Source organism: Oxyura jamaicensis, chromosome 1, assembly GCF_011077185.1.
Source record: "Oxyura jamaicensis isolate SHBP4307 breed ruddy duck chromosome 1, BPBGC_Ojam_1.0, whole genome shotgun sequence".
In the NCBI taxonomy this organism is placed as follows: domain Eukaryota; kingdom Metazoa; phylum Chordata; class Aves; order Anseriformes; family Anatidae; genus Oxyura; species Oxyura jamaicensis.
The window spans coordinates 191,085,249-191,101,564 of NC_048893.1; the positions used below are offsets into that span (position 1 = coordinate 191,085,249).

The window sequence follows — 16,316 nt, forward strand, 5'->3', positions numbered from 1 at the left end:
AAAAAAAAAAAAAGTGCTATATAAAGCTACTTTAATATCCTGAAATTAATTTAGCAAACAAAATAATGTAAATACAAATTATCCTTACATTCTGCAAATTGAACTGCAGCTGCTGCTTGTATGGTGCAAACTCCTGAGCCAGTTCATATCCTTCGTGGTAAAATGTAAATAATCCTTGAAGAAAAGCCAAGAGCTGAAAAGGTAAAATTGAATAGCATTACAGATTTTTAACATGCTCTTAGTGCTAAATAACACAATAGTAACAGGACATACACTAACTTACAAATAAGGTATAGGCACTGCCAAAGATAGTGAAAAATTAGTTTAAATTAGAAAGCAAAAAACTTAGGACAGCTGATTTTCAGTTGTTTTCTGGAGCAAAAGATGGCAAAACTTCAGCAAAAACATCCCATGTTTTAGCTCCTGGAACACTCTGAGCTTTCATTACTTGCAATAGCAATGGTTTGCTGAGCAAGAAAACAGTGGTCAGACCTTAAGAGAGATGTTAAAAAGGCTTTTGCCTCATGAAGTTGTCATTTCTATAATAATTTAATTCACGATCCCAGTCATTTTGTCCAATATTTCAGCTGACAGTGTGCATTTTCCAAGCTCATAGTTCCAGAGTTCAAGGGTTTTTTTCTTCTATTACTCTTAGAAATATTTTTTCATTTTCTTCATAGTAATTGAATGGGCTATGACCTATTTTTCACAAATGAGACTCCTGAAGATAAGTTTTGGACAGCTTAATACAACACAAGAAGTCCAGACTATTTCTTCCTGCTCAGACCAAAATGTGAATTCTATCTGGTATGTCTGCAACTGACTCCAACAGAACAGCTGAAGTCTGTACTATCCAGCTGAAAATGCTTTTTGAAGTTTGTTCTAAAATAATGCTTAAGTGCAACTTGATTTCCAGAAGTGCAACTAGATTTTTGGGAGGCTTATTTTAGTGGTTGAGTTAATGCATTCCTACCATCTATTAAGTTTTAGAAGTCTTAAATTTTTAAAACTTAATTTTAAGTTTATAGAATAGTAAGTTAAAAATTCTAACATATTCTGTTCTAAATTAAAAAAGAATATATACTTTGCATAAAGTTGTCTTACCTACTATTAAATAACAAGTATTTTTTAATTATTATTATTATTATGGAATGCTTGCCTTTGCATAAAAATTTAGCTTAAATAGACTCAAGTAAAGGAAGAAAAAAAAAAAAAGAGCAATTAACTTTGATATACAGTAACAAAAGTTTTAATAAACAGGACAGATGTATCTGATTATATTACAGCCATTGCAAAGCTAATCATCTCAGCTAAGTAACAGATAGTCTAGGCTGTCTCCTAAACCAGTAAAAAACCACAGGTATTCTAAAGCATAATACTGATTCCTTTCTCAGACTTCTTTCTCAGGATAGGATGAAAGATCCAACGGACACATTTACATCTCTCCATCAACTATTGAAGTAGCCTAGACTCAGGCAACAAAAAATTCATCATTTATATTTAATGCACTTTTCTTTGAGTTATCAGTGCCATAAATTATTGTAAATGAAATAGCTTAAAAAAAAAAAGTGGCTTTAACAAAGTTTGTATTTTCTTTAAATTTACACTCACCCTTACTTGCAGAAACGTAATTAAGTTGTTCTACCTCCCTCTTCTATTCACAGAATCACAGGATGGTTAATGTAGAAAGGGACCTCTGGAGGCCATCTGGTCCAGCCCCCTGCTTAAGCAGGGACACCCAGAGCAGGCTGCCCAGGACCACATCCAGGCAGCTTTTAAAGATCTCCAAGGAGACTCTACAGCCTCTCTGGGCAACCTGTGCCAGTGCTCTGACGCCCGCACAGTAAAGAAGTACTTCCTGATGTTTGGAAGGAACCTCCTGTGTCCAGTTTGTGCCCATTGCCTCATGTTCTTGCACTGGGCACTGCTGAGGGGGAGGATCACCTCTCTTAACCTGCTGGTGATACTTTGCCTAATGCAGCCAAAAATGACATTAGCCTTAGCAGAAACACTGCTGACTCAGCTTGGTGTCTACCAAGCAGGACAGTGTCAAAGGCCTTACTGAAATCCAGGAAGATAATATCCATGATGGTTGGACCAGATGATCTTGGAAGTCTTTTCCAACCCTAATGATTCTATGATTATCTATGTGATAATCATAGGAGTGACATTTGCTTTCCTCCATTCTTTTGGTCGCTTCTCCTACTTGCCATGACTGAGCAAAGATTATAGAAAGTGTCCTCACAATCACATCTTCCAGCTCCCTCAGCACTCAGAGGTACATCCTATCAGGGCCCATGGACTTGTGAACATCCAGTTTGCTCCAAGTGTTCCCTCACCTGGTCCCCTTCCAACAAAGATGCATCTTGTCTGCTCCAGCCATTCAGCCTGGATTCTGGAACCTGGGATTCCTTAAGGCCAGTCTTGCTAGTAAAGACTGAAGCAAAGAAGACATTCAGTACCTTGGCCCTTTCACTGTCCCAGGTAACCCAGTTTTCTGTTTTCCTTTAGTAGAGAGCCCACATTTTCCCTAGTCTTCCTTTTGTCACTGAGGTACTTGTGGAAGCCCTTCTTGTCCTTGATGTCCTTGTCCAGACTCAATTCTGTCTGGGCTTTAGCTTTCCTAACTACATCCCTGGCTGCTTGGACAATGTCTCTGTATTCCTCCCAGGTTACCTGTCCTGGCTTCCACCCTCTGCAGACTTTCTTCTTGTGTTTGAATTTGGCCAGACCAAATTTTCATCCACGCAGACCTCCTGGAATTTTTGCCTTACTTCCTCCTTGTTGGGATGCATTGCTCCTGAACTCAGAGAAAGTAATCCTTGAATATTAACCAGCTTTCTTGGATCCTTCTTCCTTCTGGGACTTCATCCCACTGTACTCTACCAAGCAGATCCCTGAAAAGGACAGAGCCTGCTCTCCTGACGTCGAGGATAATGAGCTTGCTATGTGCCCTCTTTACTACACTAAGGATCTTGAATTCCACTGTTTCACAGTCACTGCAGCCAAGGGTGTCTTTGATCTCCACATTCCCCACCAGCTCCTTCTCGATGGTAAGAACAAGTTCCAGCATAGCACCTCTCTTTGTTGTCTTCTCTTGTAACTCAGAGAAAGAGGTTAGCATCAACACATTCCAGGAATTACGTGGATTGCTTATGCCCTGCTTGTCCCTCCAGCAGATGTCAGCATGGTTGAAGTCCTCCATGAGGACCAGGGCTTGTGAATGTGAGACTGCTCCTGTATGTTTGCAGAGGGCCTCACCTGCTTGTTCTTTCTGGTCAGGTGGCCTGTAGAAGACTATCACTATAATGTCACCTAGCCCTGTCTTCTCTTTAATCCTTACCGTCAACTCTGTCAGCTCCTCATCCATCCCCAGGCAGAGCTGCAGGCACTCCAGGTGCTCACTGACATAGAGGGAGATGCCCCCTCCTTGTCTCCCCAGCCTGTCCTTCCTAAAGAACCTGTGTCCTTCCATTCCAACACTCCAGCCATGGGAGCCATCCCACTGTGTCTCCATGATGCTAATAAGTTCATAGCCCTGCAAGTGCACAGCTCTCTAACGTACTGTTATTCCCCACACTGTGTGTTAGTGTACAGACACTTAAGACAATTACCCTGGCACGCTGCGTTCCCAGAAGATGTTTGGTGGATTTCTCCATAGTGCTGCCTTTTCATTGCTAACCTAAAAGTGCCGGAGGTGACCCCTCTCAAGGCCGTTGATATCGCATCATTGATTTTGTGATCCCTCCCTATCAAATCACTCTATGCCCCTTATCCAGCAGCCCTCTTGCATTGTTCTCTCTGAGATTAACACTAATGAAACACTTGTATTTCAATGGAATAGCTAAAATAATGTTTTGCAATTTTAGACCCCATCAATTCCCCAGCATGGCAAGACATTTCACACCCTTTAACATGGAAACTGCAGCAGCTTGACAGATGAGAGATGAAGGATGCAGGTCACTGGGCAGGGGAGCTAAAATGATGACTTGTTGCTACTGGACCAAACTCTCCCCTTACAGTTCCTTTTCTTTTTCCCCATTCAGCTTCATCATGCACGCCTCACATCCTTCTGCCAGCCCTGGTCACTGAGTCCTTCAGTGAGCATCTCTGACTCAGAAAACCAGTTCTCCTGCTGCATTAGAAAGTTAAACAGCTTGAAGATTACAGACCATCAGTACTGCATAACTAAAAGTGTGAAGGCATGGCTGGGTGAAGGACTTTCCCCTCGGTTTTTACTGACTTTGTAGGATGAGATAAAACTATGGCATCATAGAGCCTGAAGAACTGAGAAAATCCTTGGGCATAAAAGCCGAGGGTCCTCTACAATGGGTGTGAGCTCCTGAAACACATCCCACTACCAAACAAACAGCACAGGCAACACAGCAGAACTTCACAGCTTGGATAAATCATCTCAAATTTAAATGACCATCTGCTCAGCTGAAAGCATTTTCCTCAGCTAATGACTGGTCCTGAAAGTCCCTTACTTGTTATTCACATAGTTCCAAGGAAGGTCCAGATATGACAATTTATCTTAAAAAGCTCCAATTATGTAAACTGCTATAAAAAGTTCTGTAATTTTAAGGTTTATAATGTAATTCTAACTCTTTAAAAACAAAAAGAATTTCCATTTTTTATGAATAAAGTCTAAAACAAATAAGTAAATTATAATTAAGACTCTGCTCTGGCTCCAGCTGTGCAAAGCCCCTGCTCATAGTCCAGATCCAGTTACTCATCACCTACCCAACCACAGCCCCTTCAGATACAGCTGCATAACTATTCCTGTGCTTACTCAAACTTGTTTCAATAAAAATGAAGGGGATTAACTTAATGTGTAATTATGAGTTCAATGCTAAACCCATCCCTTTTTACCAAAAGAACTGCAGGAGTACTGTGAGACCTCACCAAAACCGTAGCCAGAGTAGGCTGTTAAGGCACACTAAAATTTCAGTAAAAGAGCTAGTGGTAGAAAGATGCAGCATGTCAGCTGATACCTGAATCTTAACGATCAATTTAAAATGCATTTCTGAAGAACAGAACTACAAACTGTTTAAATTTCAGCTTGAATACTGAAGGAAAGCCTGCTTCCATTCTACAATCAGCTTTTACTGAGTGCATGGGGAAATACTGGGAAGGAAAGGATTTAGCACTAGATGGCAGTAAAGATGAATTTATTAGAAAGAAAGGAAAAAAAAAAAGGAAAAAAAGCACACACACACCAAAAAAAAAAAAAAAAAAAAAAAACACCACAGAAAAATCAAAGTGTATTTTAGTGAAAGTCTTGTTCAGCTATTCTGGCAGTTGTGCATTGCAGAGAGTCTGGCCTTGACAATCTCCTGGTCAAATACCCTCTGAGCACTTTGAAAAAGAGGAATAATAAAAGAAAAGTAAAAACGTGCTTGTTTTATGCAATCCTACTCCAGTTTATTTAAGTTCTGTTGAAACAACTGATACTGAGGATGGTATTTGCTGCTACTTATGTTCCTCTAGTGGTGGAAGAACAGGGGGACAGGAAGGACCTGTGTTGTGTGGTATTTTCCTAATCACTTCCATCACCGCAGGCCTAGCCATAGCACTGCATGGAGGAGATTTAAAAGACAAGGACTTGTACCCCAGGATTGTGCTCACAGTGGTGTTTTCTTGCTGCTGATGTTACAAGAGGTACTGCTGCTAAGTCTAGGCTCATAATTTTAAAGGGATTTATTTTAAAGGATGGAAGAGAAAAACAGCCTTTTCTTTTTTTTCTCGCCAATGTATTTCAAGGTGGTGTTCACATGTTAAGAGCTGACTGATTTCACCAAACATCACATGTGATGTTCGTATCATCAGTTTGACAAGCAGTACATACCTTGCAGTTACCTCATTCTGAGTACCTAATCGGTCACGTCAACAACAAGTGAGGACTGAGCTCAGTAACACAACACTACTCACTATCCAAGGGCTGTGAGGATTTCAACACAGAACCTGAAACAAAATCCAGCTACTTCTTGAGACTTTATTTATTTTTATGTAGAGCTGGTGACCTCAGGACTGCCTGGTCATTTCATTCTCACAGGAAGGAGACTGTGCTTAGGTTTCGGATAGGAGAGGAATTTAACCTTTGGCCTGCAGCACATCAGCCAAAAAGTCCCTGTCTCCTCAGTTTCATTTTATTTATAAGTAAATAGCACCATAAGGTACTTCTCCATCAGAATGAAGTGAATGTAGTTAATAACGTAGAAAATCCAAGAAAGGAGAAATTGAGTTTAACATCCACAGTCTCTTTGGACTAAGAAGTGAAATCACATGAACTGCATGCAATTACTGGCAGTTTTTTTTTTTTTCCCTTTAAATAAACACTCCTGGGTTTTTGTGACGGTTAACGGTCCACCCCTCACATTTCTCCTCACTGCGTATGAACTCTGTGCCCTGATTCCTGCAGGCCAGGAAGGCTTTGGCATCACTGAAGGGCAGAGCAGAGCTCTGGGCAGGAGGTTTTATTTCTCTCTTGAGCCCAACATCCTCAGAAAGCTGCACTGTTCCTGACAACCTTCTCTGGGCCCACCCAGGCAAGGCCAGGGGCAGTGATTATTGTCACTTCTTTTGTTTTTTAACTGCAAGGTAAATTTTAACACAAATTTGTTTTTGCATAAGAAAAAATTTAAATTCATGACCTGCATAAAAAAACTTATTCTTTTCCTTGAAAAAACTCAAAATCTAGGAGGATCACAAAGAGGCAGCTACCCATTACTCATACTCTCATGGACATCAGCAACTCCTCAAGACAAGAGGCACAAAAAGCAGAGAAATCCAGGGCCTGAGGACCAGCTGCAGAAGCCTATGCTAAATACCACTATCCTCTATGCAGAGTACGAATCATTAACATCTCGTGCCTCCCAGTCCTTCCCTGCTGCTCTCTGGGAAGAAACATTCTCTACTCTCACCAACTTCTACTGTCTTGTGCATAACCCACCTGGCAGTTTTCACTGGGCTACCTCTCCCAGTCAGTTTGCCAGGGGATCCTTTATCTTTGGGCACAGCCAAACTGAAGATGCTGGAAGGAGCTCCAGCAAATAATTTCCAATTCTATTCTCATGTGACAAACTTGCCCCTATTCCACATGGGCGTTGCAATTTCCTCTTTTACCACACTAATGTCATTTCTTTTATGTTGTTAAGACCCCCTTCAAAGAGTCTACTACTAGCATGTCAGACTGAGAATTATATTGAGAAATGACACTGAGCTGACAAATCAGACCTAAGCAGCACCTGCACCAGAATACCCCACAACCTGCTCATGAGGAAAAATGTCCGTATATACACACAACCAGGCTTCTTCTAGCATCTGAACATCTTTAGAGCACACAGAGGAAAATGAGTAATATGGTAATTCGGTAATTCTTTTGATAGCAGATTTTAAAGCATTAGGTTCTGTCCTTATCTACTTGCATCTTGGTGCACATGCTCATAGTTCATATATCACCAGGCATTTTTACGTAGTCTATTTTGAAGACTGATTTTTTTTTCTTCATCCCATGGTATTGCTGATGTGTACTACATTTCACTTGGCATACTTTGTCTTGTGGGTTTTAGACAATGTTTTTTTGTTCCAAAACCTTGTATGAAACAGACTAGGAAGAAAAAAGTTAGTGATTTTTGAGGTTCACAGTTTTATAACTAACATTAGAACTTAAGCCCTATTTATATTCAGTTTAATTATAAACAATATACACCAGAGCAAGAAGACACTTCCCCCAAGGGCAGTCACCACAGTTTTCCTGTACCTTCCTCTGGGACATAAGTAACGTTCTGTGTGTAACAAACAGCACACTGGACCAGACTACCGATCAAGGACAGGATGGCAACTAATCTACCCTAAGTAAATTTTACCTACTGCATGCAAACACCTGGTCACAAAGATACCCAGGTCCACAACAAAGGAGCAACCTCCCCTGCTTGTCTGCTCAGTATCAGCAGTGATGCACTAATAAGTCACTTTCATTTTGGTAACTGATAGCTGCTGCTGTGGTGGCTGACATATTGTGGGGACAGCTCTTGGTCAAAAGAATAAAACACAGTATCTCCAGCTATAATATACAGAATTAAATTTATTTCTTCCTCTCTGGCTAGGATGAAAGATGCCCTATTTTAACTACACAGAATTGCACAACAGTATTTCCTGATGTGCCATGCCTTCTCAATACAGCAAGTTTCTATTACTGTAAAGGAGCATAAAGTCTCCTATGCAAGGGTCAGAGCTAGGTCAAGATTGCTAAATTTTTCCAGGATGTGAGAGTTTTACAGAAGGAGACAGAGAGAGACACTCTGGATTAATCTGTGACAGGTAGAAAAATGTTCTTATTTAGGAATCTAAGCAAAGTTTTAGTGTCTAAGATTTGGCAGCTGCATGCCATAAAGATAGGATTTCTGTAAGTACTGCTTGCTGAATTCAGGTTCATTAGTTTGCATCAATGTCAAACATTCACTATACAATACATTCTCATCTCATAGGAGGAAGGCATCTGAGAAGCTCTACTTGGTGACATTGGGTGTTAGAGTTGTAATTCAACCTGTTTTAGTCAAGAGTGCAGCTTCGGTTAGTTACAGGGGAGCTGGATGATGGTGTGGAGACAGAAAAAGTTATGCTTGTCATGTTCCTTGTTCACAAGTGATGTTCTGCTCTACTCAGAATGCTTAACAGGAAGGGACAGACAACACTAGTAGCTCTCTGTCAAGGCCTACAGGTGCTAATAAATAAGGGAAATGGCAAGCTAGTCCTCCATGACATGAACAGTATTAATACTACAAGTATGCCATAGAAATATGCTAGCACACTGAAGCGGCTTCTGGTTCTGATCGACCTGGCAGGTATCTCAGGGGTGTGGTGCAGTCCAGGAGGAAATCCCCGATGTGAAATCCCATATCTAAATATGGACTTCAGAGCGTAACTTCATCTTCCTCTTTTTGGCATGTCAAGGTACACTTTCTTTTTTGTACACAGTAAACTGAAGACAAATGACTTCACCAGCAAAACAGAAATATACCCATCCTTTAGAACTAATTTTTCACGTTATTGCATGTATAAGTTGGAAAAACAAACATATATGCTGCCTATATGGAATATATCAATCCAAAAACTAGCTCAAAATTTCAGCCATGAAACCATGATATTAGGGAATACCCAGCAAGTGTTGCACAGACAAAACATTACATGCTGTCCCATTAAAATGTTAGGCACACTCCAAGTCATTTGACGTTTCACTTCGGAGTAAATATGATACTCTTACATAAACCTTTAATAATCATGGAAAATGCCCAAGCCTAGATCTTAATGCCTCTCTATACACAAATAAACTGTAATCACAGTTTAAAAAAAGAGACAAAAAATAGATATTCTGTATTAAATTTCCAGCTTTAAATAAATGCATTCTAAAATTGGTAAGAATAAAATATAAAACTTACAGGTTCAACAAATTCAAATTTCTTTTTCTCTTGTACTTCTTGAATTTTAAAAACATATTCTAAAGATGCTTCATAGAAGTTTTGATGTTCTCTGTCAATCTGTGTATCTGCCTAAAAGGCCAAACAAAACATAGACATTAGTTTACTCATGATTGCTTTAAAAACAGATATTGCCATTATTAAACAGATCTTTCATAACATTACTTTACAATCTTTATGGGGCTCATTTTTTTACCTGAAAAAATGAGAATACTTACTTAAAATAACTAAGTGTAAGCTTAAGAAGGAAACTTTATATATTTTTGCCTCGTGACTCTTCCCTAGCCCTTTTTTGTTTGTTTTTCTTTTCCTTTTTGCACTTTTATATTCTTCTTTTGAGAAGAGGATGGAAGGAAACAAAGAAAGGTGGCACAGGGAACTTTATCCCTCCCACATGGAATGTTTAGAAAAATAAGAGATCAAGACAGGAATCAGAGAGGGCCAAAAGATTAATATTTCTTTTGAAATTATTGAAATGTTTATCACATACACCAAAACCATACATATTTCTCAGTTTCAAACACCTTCTCAAGAAATTGTTTTATTTCTAAGAGTGTCTTTAACAGCAAAATCTCGCAACATTGCTTCATAGTATAGATCTCATGCTCTGGGAATACAAACATATCTAAGTCCTTATCCTCATATATCAGGTATGTTTCACATTTTAATTTTCAAGTGCCATAACCATGGGACAATATCTGTCAGAAATGCCTCAAAATACCATCCAACATGAAGATCCAGGACCAAAACTGAGACTTTTCCCTAAAAAGCTGAAGACTTAACTCTTATCAGCTGATAAAGAGTAATAGGCTTTTATCCTCAATTTAAACAAGGCATGAGAGAGGGACATAACAGACGAGCAGTGGATAATCCTTACAGAAGAGATGCAGATTCCATTTTAATTCTCCCTTTACAGTAAGAAATCATCTCAAGCAAATCCCTTTTGGGCTATATTTGTCAGCTTTTGGTCTTGGGTCAAAAAGAGATTTTATCAGGCTTCAACCATACAAGTGAAACCAGTTCAGCTTTTTTTGATGCATACTCATATACTTCTGTGAATTCCCAAATTTCATTTTTGGTATTAAAAATATGGGAAAAATGGAAATGCTAGATGTTGTCTCCCTTGACAGGGAATATTAAGACAGCAAACATATCAAAAAGAGGTTTAGTACTTGTAACTGTACAAATACAGAAAATCATTGTTTTCCTTTAGGCAGGACTTGGTCATCAATAACATCATACATAATCAACATTGCTTCTTTAGTTAAGAACATGCTACTATTATGATTTGGATGCACAGAGCCTCTTAACAATATCGATCCACTTCCCTAGCAGTATGCTCTAGCACCACTTCAAAGCACAGACTCCAACAATATCTTTCAAGTGATTCAGTACTAGCATTCCCTTCCCTTCCCATGCCTACAAAAAGGTAAATCAGGAAATCAAGTACAAAACCTATTATTATGAACCAGAAAACATACACTCAAAATTCCAAGAATCAAGGGCTTTTCCACAAAATTAACTCTACCACATACCATTCATATAGTGCATTCAGCTACTGTCTTCTTCTGTACTCTGTGTTAACAGCTTTATTTCACAAAAAATATCACCAAGGCTGATACATAGTTGAACAGAACCAGGTGCTACCACTTTGGGACGCGATTCACACTCACACAAGTGTAGTCAATAAGCACTTGAGAGAGACCTTAGCTTTCACATTTAATTTTAAATAAATAGTATAATCTGGCATTAGCAATGAGGTCTTTCAGGTTTCAACTCAGGAAAGTATTTAAAGACATAATTAAATCCATCTCTATTCTGAACAGCATTTAAGCAGATTGTAGTTGTAATGATACTTATGATAACTTAGTGCTATTGCAAGTATGGATGGGTTCCTAAATTAAGGCCATAATCACCACTAGAGTACAGGGACTAAAACACATTTTCCAGAAAACATCTTCTGTAAAAGCAGATAAATTTGTGTGAATACTGAGGACTAAGATTTGTAAGAAACACTTTGAAAGTTATTTTAAAGTTTCAAAAGCTGAAAGGATTTTCACATATTTTTATGACTTCAAACTGCATGTAAAAAAAAAAAAAAAAAGGTTTTGATGGATGCGATTTTGAGTTTCTACTTGTATGATATCTAGTTATAGTGAGTGATAATTTCTTTGATGTAGGATATGAGTAAAGTGTATACTAGAGCTTCACATAAGCTTGCAGAGTGAAGCTTTTGGTCTATATTTATGCCTAATTCTGGAACAGATTTCAGAGAAATAATATCAAGAATTTACTAACTTTTCCACATCATTCAATGTCTGCTCTGTTATGAATTTCTGCAGGCAGTGAAAAGACAGTATTATGAAGTTGCTTTTGGATGCTAGTGGGAAAAACCTCTACTGATCTTTGTAAACTGTGTCAGTAGTCTTGCGGGCTCTTAAAATATCCACCACATTTCAATTACATGAACATATGCCAACCACTCTCTACAGAGACCATCAAACTTTGGATGCTTAATTAAGGCACTCTCAATTGCACCCAAATGAGATATGTAAAACAGCTTAAGACAGAAGGAGAACTTGCCCCTCCCAATACTCTTCAACCCACATAATGAAGTACCAAGAAACCTGAGCAAATAAAATAAAAAACAGTGGGCTAAAAAAAAAAAAATATTATTTTTGGTGTGATTGTTCTGGGTGTGAGTCAACAGCTATCACTTGACTTTTGGGCCATGAACAGGTGTTTGGCATCCTTTTCTTTACAATATGGATACAGCCCAAAAGTCTCCCTGGTCATTGTTTTTGGTACTGATTTGCTACAATGTCTTCTACTTATGGTAGGTCTATGTTGCTGATTCAGCACACTTTTATCTGCATAAAAATGGGGAAGATAAAAATGATAAGGTATGTCCTATGTGCTTTGCAAGTGGGGTATCCAGAAAAGCAAAAAAACCCTCAGACTCAGTATGAAATTTTAAATCCAGAAATGTCACTTAAGGACAAAGTGGAAAAATTTACTCTGATTTTCCATTAGTTTATATACTTGAGTCAAATCCATTGTTATTCTTCTACAGTTTATTAGATTCACGGTCATTACTTTTCACTCTAGTTTCTGTTTTTAGGCTGCAATTATTCTCATGTCTCAAGAGTAAAATATTTTATTTATTTATATTCTAGAGTAAATCATTGCTTAAGTTCAATTTTCCACATTCTGGTAAGAAATTATTTTTTTCTCAGCTGCTGCTTAGCCTCTAACAGAACTGTTTCTTCATCAATACACAGGATATTTAGGAAAAGTGAAAGCTATACATACAAAACTTTGCTATATGAGTGGAACAATTAACCTGTCCTATATAATTAGTATCTTATTTAAACTGTTTATTACATACACAGCTATGGTAATTCAGGATTATAAACATTATTACAAATGTTAAATCAGTAAGCCTCGTTTGATTCAAATCACAGAATTACTGGTAAACATGAAAAAAAAATCTACGATTTGTGACTGATGGTCACGTATTCTGTGAAAACTCCATCAGCAAAATAATCCTCATAATTTAAGAGTCACCATGATAACAGTAACCCCTTCAAAATAATTTTAACAACTTCTGGAAAAAAAAAAAAAACAGTGCCATTGAGATCAAATTTATGGTTATACTGTAATTTGTCTCAAAGATTAATCATAATTATTTCTACCAGCATACTGAAAGACCCTGGAATCCTCCTGCTAAACTGGAAGTCTTCATTTTTGTTTCTTAAGATAAGAATTAGGCATACAAATTCTTTAAAGCTGAAGTTGGGGGTACAATTGCAGCATGATGCTGCAATCTCAGAATAAGGTGAAAAAGAAGAAAAAGAACCGCAAAAGTATCATTAAAATTACCTCAGTTCAGTCTTCCAAATTAAAATTTATGTGAAACAGAAGCATAATTTCATTGAGCAATAAACTGAGTAGCAAAAAAAGCAATTAATTGTCTTTCAAATAGTTCAGATATATCTTATCAAATAAAAGTCCCATTTTTATTGTAGTAATATAATTCTTTCATGTTGTTGTAACCAATAAACATTAGTTTGGTCACTTCAAGTATACAGAGTTGGACATGTAGAATACCACCTTGTTAAAATATTTAACAGTTATTAGGACTGTGTTAATCCCACTCAGTAATTTATATTCACAGCAAGAGTAACTACAAGAAATTATCACACTTCACATAAATAAAATACAACACGTCTGTTATCATGATCTCTGTGCAAACTGGAAACCGGGTAATACTGTGTTAAGTGCTTACATCTTGCAAATGAGATTCTTTCTTCTTTGCTGATAAATTTAAGTGCTTCTCTAAGATGGAATAATACTTCTCACTTTCCTTGTCAAACTTCTTCTTCCCATCCTGAAAAACAGAACATTGCCAAGTAAAGTAAAGTATAAACATTACAACTAACTTAAGACAAGTGCCAAAATATGCTTGGTTATAAAACCATTTTGTTGGTTCAGATGTTTTTAGGATTCAGTTCTGAATTGAGCATGAAGACCCCAGGAGGACTGATTAGTAAATGCAGTATTAAGTAAGATTTTTCCAATAAATAATAAACCTATAAAACAGATTTGTGTAGCTTCCCATACATATACATACATATAAGTGCTAGGCAGTATCTTCACAAGCAGATATTTAGCATAAAATAATCTTTCCCAAACTTTACAAATATATGTACCTGTCTCATACTGTTTTGCTGAATATAAACATTGTGGAAGAGGTGGTGAGTATAACATATCTGATGATGATAGAGGCCTATCCTCTGTATTTAAGACTAATATATCCTTGTTTTCTACCCACACTCTTAAAATATGTGGATGATGGAAAAGCACATATGTGGTTGCAAAAGCAAATTGTTCCAAAAGTCTGTTTCCAATAATTTTTTGATGTGTCTGAATATCTAAGCTTGTCTCATTTAAAAGAATTATCTTGCCATTTTCCTTCCCCACTCCTCCTAAGTTTTTTACCATGTGCAGACAATCCTCACATTTTCACCATGAGACTACTTTATGTTAATACATAAAATGTTAATGTTAATACAAAAGAAAGCTACTGTTACAAGTACATTAAAAATACTGTATTTTCTGTAACCTAATTTACAATATATACTTTAAAAATTAAGATCTGTTATTCACTGAAGTTTAAGAATAAGACATCTTTCTTAGCTTTTCCATCTTTTGAGATGGGCCAAATTTCAGAAAATGGGAGAAGGGATTAAAGCAAATATCTCATATGGCTATTAATATTAAAAATATACATTTTCATTATTAAAAATGTATATTTGAGACATATGAAAAAATGTATACTTGAGACATTGCTCTCATTTTGTCTAATTGAGAGCAACCCTCTGCCAGTGACTTTTATAATGTTAAGTAAGACCAAATGATTCTTTCTAATGTTTAACAAGTTGAATATGTTGAGAAAACAAAGAAAGGTCAACATGACCTGTCCTACTCACACATGTGCAAAAGCTACTAATGGCAGAAAAACTAATTACTGTACATAATAGTAACATCAGGTCATAATCAGAGCTGTAGTGATTCTTTTCCTGACCCCTTTCTCCTTAGAATTTGTTATGAACTAAGCACACAACGAGCCTGCATTTTAGGATCACCATTTTTCGTTGTTATTTCATGAGAAAGTCGGGTCAGCCAGGGAAATTAGATATAGGAGGAAGAACTTGAATTAAAACCTCTTAACTAGCTATAACAGCAAACCTCTGACTGACTAGCTCCAGTGACTAAGTTATCAATGGCAATTATATTAGATTATAAAAGAGGTAATTCCTATCCTGCAAAATAAATAAATAAATAAATAAATGTATTTAGCATGAAAAATATGCACAATTTAGTGTTCTTATTTCACAATAGAAATATCTTCAAAAGACACCAGAGAAAAGACAGCACATGACTCAACAAAGTATTAATTAAAAAGAAATACAGTAAAATCCCCAATGCCAACCTATACTTAATCGAAGCTATACAGGTAGGAGGGGGGAAAAAAGAAGCGTGAATTTTGCATCACAAGGGAAATGAAGGCATATGAATCCTTCCAAATCTTTCCCAAAAGCATTCAGAAAAGAAAAAGACAGAAGGTAGGACGCACAAAATGACCAGTTAGCCATGAAATCAACTTTTGTGGGAAAAAAATTACATGGAAAAAGATCAGTTCCATGACCACAGTTTTCTCGGGGAATATTCAAGTTCGAGACCCTTAAAGTCAAGCAAGAGGAAGCTGAGTACATCAACACCTTCTCCATTTACAAACAGAAATCAAATTCAGATGGTTATGGACCACAGATATGTGTCTTTTGAATAAAAGGTGCAGCTAGTTGCCTACTGTTATCTTATGAGATGACATTACTAAGGTGCTGGACAAAAAAGAAGAGAATTACATTACTTGAAATCCAAGTGACGCAGGTGGCAAAGTCACCATCTTGAGGGAATTGCTGAGTCAAGGCCACAATCAACTTACGCAATAAAAATGCAGAGAATTACTTCTAAAAAAACTTTTCCACATCACTGAAAAGTGAACACCTAAGGACAGTGTTGTTGGACACCGAAGAAGACATGAACTAAGGAATGAGACAAGGCAAGGCAAAGCTCCTGCAGGATTACTTGTGTAAGATTGGGAATCACCCAGCCTGAACCCCATGAGTTAGAGATCATGTCAGTTATACTCTTCACATGTAAAAATAAAACACAGAATCTAAATGATCACGTCTAACCAGATACAACCATCCAAGATTAAGACAAAAAATAAAATAAAATAAAATAAAATAAAATAAAATAAAATAAAATAAA

The 16,316-nt window shown here is 37.2% G+C and overlaps 1 protein-coding gene across 2 annotated transcripts in view; it reads right to left on the bottom strand.

Annotated features, from left to right (window-relative positions):
- ARHGAP42 (Rho GTPase activating protein 42) overlaps positions 1-16,316 on the bottom strand; it is a 175,929-nt gene that overhangs the window by 45,013 nt on the left and 114,600 nt on the right. For both annotated transcript variants that reach the window (XM_035328301.1, XM_035328292.1), the window contains 3 exons: positions 13,768-13,869; positions 9,441-9,551; positions 89-193 (listed from right to left, as the gene is read on the bottom strand). In XM_035328301.1, coding sequence (XP_035184192.1) covers positions 89-193; positions 9,441-9,551; positions 13,768-13,869 — 318 coding nt within the window. The remainder of the gene's footprint in view (positions 1-88; positions 194-9,440; positions 9,552-13,767; positions 13,870-16,316) is intronic.